We start from the raw sequence: 3146 nt of genomic DNA on the forward strand, positions 1-3146 counted from the left end.
AATCACAAAATTTCGTTAAATCTGTATTGAATTTTTTGAGCTATCGGAGCTCAAAATGTCAAAAAAATGAAAAACTTTTTTTGTTTGGCGCCATTTTTAACTATGAAGAACCAAACGTTTTTTAATTTTTAAAATTTGTTTATATAGTGCTTTTATAGCTAAACAACATATCAAAAAATAAAATTGGCGTTTGCTTTCTTTGAAAAATAAAACAACTTCAAAAACAGGCAAAACAAATTTTTTTCAAGTGTCAATTTTTTTTTTTTCAATTTAAAATTATTATACAACGTGCTAATGTGTTTAAAAACAGTTTCAGGAAGAGTTATGTGAATTTTTCCAACATAAGAAATGTTATCATCAGGTATAAGAATCAAAATATGTTTAAATGGTACATAGCAAATATCTACATTTTTAGGCCAATAAAAAATATTTTCTTTAAATTTCTTCAGACAGTTAACTTTTAAATCATCATTTTTATCATCTCTTTCTATAATGTTTCCTAAATACCATTTCTTATCATAGACCAAAGCTACAAATCGACCCGGCTCGTAATCATCATTGGTGTCTTCACTTTCATTTTTATTAAAATTGTATCCAAATAAATCTGAAGACAAACGTTTCATCAAAAGTTGATCATTTTTGTCTGGAATAAATGAGTGATGACTTCGACAACCCTTTATTTTATCTGCTGACCTAAATCTTTTTTCAAGCATTCCTAGCAGATCTTTAATTTCTTTTTTGTCTACCCAAAAAAATTTAATACCATTTATTTTCGCATCAGCATATGTGTAAAAATCTTTGGCGTTCAATATCTGATCTTTTGTTGATGCCTGCAAACTTGCTCTTGCAACCAATCTTTTTGTTGTCCCTCCAATTCCATCGCAAGGACTTTTACCATGAGAAGTTGCAAAAAAGTGCCATTCTGCTTTTAATCCAAAATCCTCTTTGTGATGAATTAAATTAGAAAAATTTTTGTATTGACTTACCGCACCATCAGAAAAATATTTAATTAAAGTAACGTTTTTCAGGTTTTGTTTTACATAGTTAATTAAATGTTTTTGAAAAGCATAAACAGCGGAAACATTGTGATCGAGACAGTCGCTAATCATGCAAACGCTTTTGACAGATAAGTTTTCATAAATAAATAAATAAGTTTTCTGTAATAAAGAACAATTGGGTGAAGAGTAACTTGCGTGTTGCTCCAATGTTGACTCTGGATTGCATCCTGTATTATCACCGAATAATTTTCAGCAAAATCCATTAAAGCAATACACTCCGAATTTTTTAAATTTTTTTAGAATCGCTAAGATATTTCAATTGTTCTTTGCTTATGTAATGATGCGATGACAACTCGTCAAGTTTTTGCGAAAATCTTTCAATGAAACTGTCAACTGTATCCTGTACGGAAATCAATGAACCGCGATTATCATCATGGGAAATTACAGCTTCTTCGAAAATCGCTCTTAAGTTATTTTCGACACTCAGTTTTCCTGGGCATTCCTCACATCTGTGTAACATACATTCTAAATTTTAAATTTTAAATTGAAAAAAATAAAAAATATTGACACTTGAAAAAAATTTGTTTTGCCTGTTTTTGAAGTTGTTTTATTTTTCAAAGAAAGCAAACGCCAATTTTATTTTTTGATATGTTGTTTAACTATAAAAGCACTATATAAACAAATTTTAAAAATTAAAAAACGTTTGGTTCTTCATAGTTAAAAATGGCGCCAAACAAAAGAAGTTTTTCATTTTTTTGACATTTTGAGCTCCGATAGCTCAAAAAATTCAATACAGATTTTAACGAAATTTTGTGATTTATTTATGACTATAAGGTACTTCTAAAATAACAAAAAATATTTATTTATTTTGCGATGGATTTTGAGCTACGCTGTTTTGAAATCGGTGAAATTTTTAAAAAATTCATTTTTTTCTAGATTTTTTGTTCAAAATATCCTTTGATTCGAGACAATAACATTTATTTTTTTTGTTATTACATTGTTTTACTGATATGCACAAAAAATTTCATCAAGATATGTTGGCTAGTTCAAGAGATATAGCGTTCTACGTAGGTACAAGTTTTGAAAAAAATCGCTCAAAAATTTGAGGATGCTGTCACAAAAATCTTCATAACTTGAAAAATAATTGAAATTTTTTTATAAAAATTTTATTTTGTCGATGAAATACATTGAGGTACTTACTGTTCAAATTTTAAAAAAATCGGAGATGGTCGGGCGTGGACCATGGTTCAAGTTGACAGAGAATGACCCATATATGTATATATATAAGCGTTTAACAAAATTCCAATTTTAACAAATTTTCCGAAATCAACGTTAATCAAATCACTTGAAAAATTTTGCAAAAATCTTTTATCTGAAAAATGTTGTTCGTAAAAAATGGTCTCATTATGATCTTTCTTCCAATTTATCCAAAATCATAGTAAGTTTATTTTTCAAATTCAACTCATGAATGGTACAAAAAAAAATTTCTTCAAGGCTTGCACTGACATGACTACGATAAAATAATTTTATTTTACGATAAAAGCAAACCTATTTTATTAGTTAACACACAAAACGAATAATCTGAAAGTGCATGCTAAATCTAAATTGTATGCTTTCAATTAAAATTAGCATCAGCACCATCGAGGTTGAACGGTGGAAAAGAAAACCTCGGGCGTCAATGTCAATTTACGTCAGAGACTCACATTTATGCATTTTTGAAGGTTTTGCTTGAATAAGTTATTTTTCTCAACAAAATGGGAATATACCGTTGAAAGTTGTTTTATGATGATCTGCTGTCGAATACGATGCATATAGCATGACACATTGCTACTCTGTGTGACCACCCCACGCTGGACAGTAATTAATAACAATAATTAAACGACAGGTCATCAATTGAAAATGATTTGTATTAATTAATTGAATTCTAAATTAAATTCCATCATTTCAGTTTTGCATCCCTCCTCAATAAATGACAAATATTTACAAAAATTATTAGTTAAAAGAGACAATTCACGACAAAATAGATAAGTTTCAAAAAATTTAAACACATTAAAATCATTTCCTCAAAGATTTCAAAGTTTTCACGATATAATTTCAACAAAACTTCCATGGAAACGTCGAAAAAAGTACTGCATTTCATTATGGCAG

At 28.5% G+C, this 3146-nt stretch overlaps 1 protein-coding gene across 1 annotated transcript; it reads right to left on the reverse strand.

Moving 5' to 3' along the window:
- Positions 1–170: 170 nt before the first annotated feature.
- Positions 171–2242, reverse strand: HELRODRAFT_174220 (hypothetical protein; the record flags this gene model as incomplete). The annotated part of the gene is made up of 3 exons (XM_009020768.1): positions 171–943; positions 1419–1507; positions 2199–2242. The coding sequence occupies 3 exons, from the start codon at positions 2240–2242 to the stop codon at positions 171–173; spliced, it is 906 nt and encodes a 301-aa protein (XP_009019016.1).
- Positions 2243–3146: the final 904 nt, after the last annotated feature.

The sequence above is a fragment of the Helobdella robusta genome, assembly GCF_000326865.2.
Source record: "Helobdella robusta unplaced genomic scaffold HELROscaffold_29, whole genome shotgun sequence".
NCBI lineage: Eukaryota > Metazoa > Annelida > Clitellata > Rhynchobdellida > Glossiphoniidae > Helobdella > Helobdella robusta.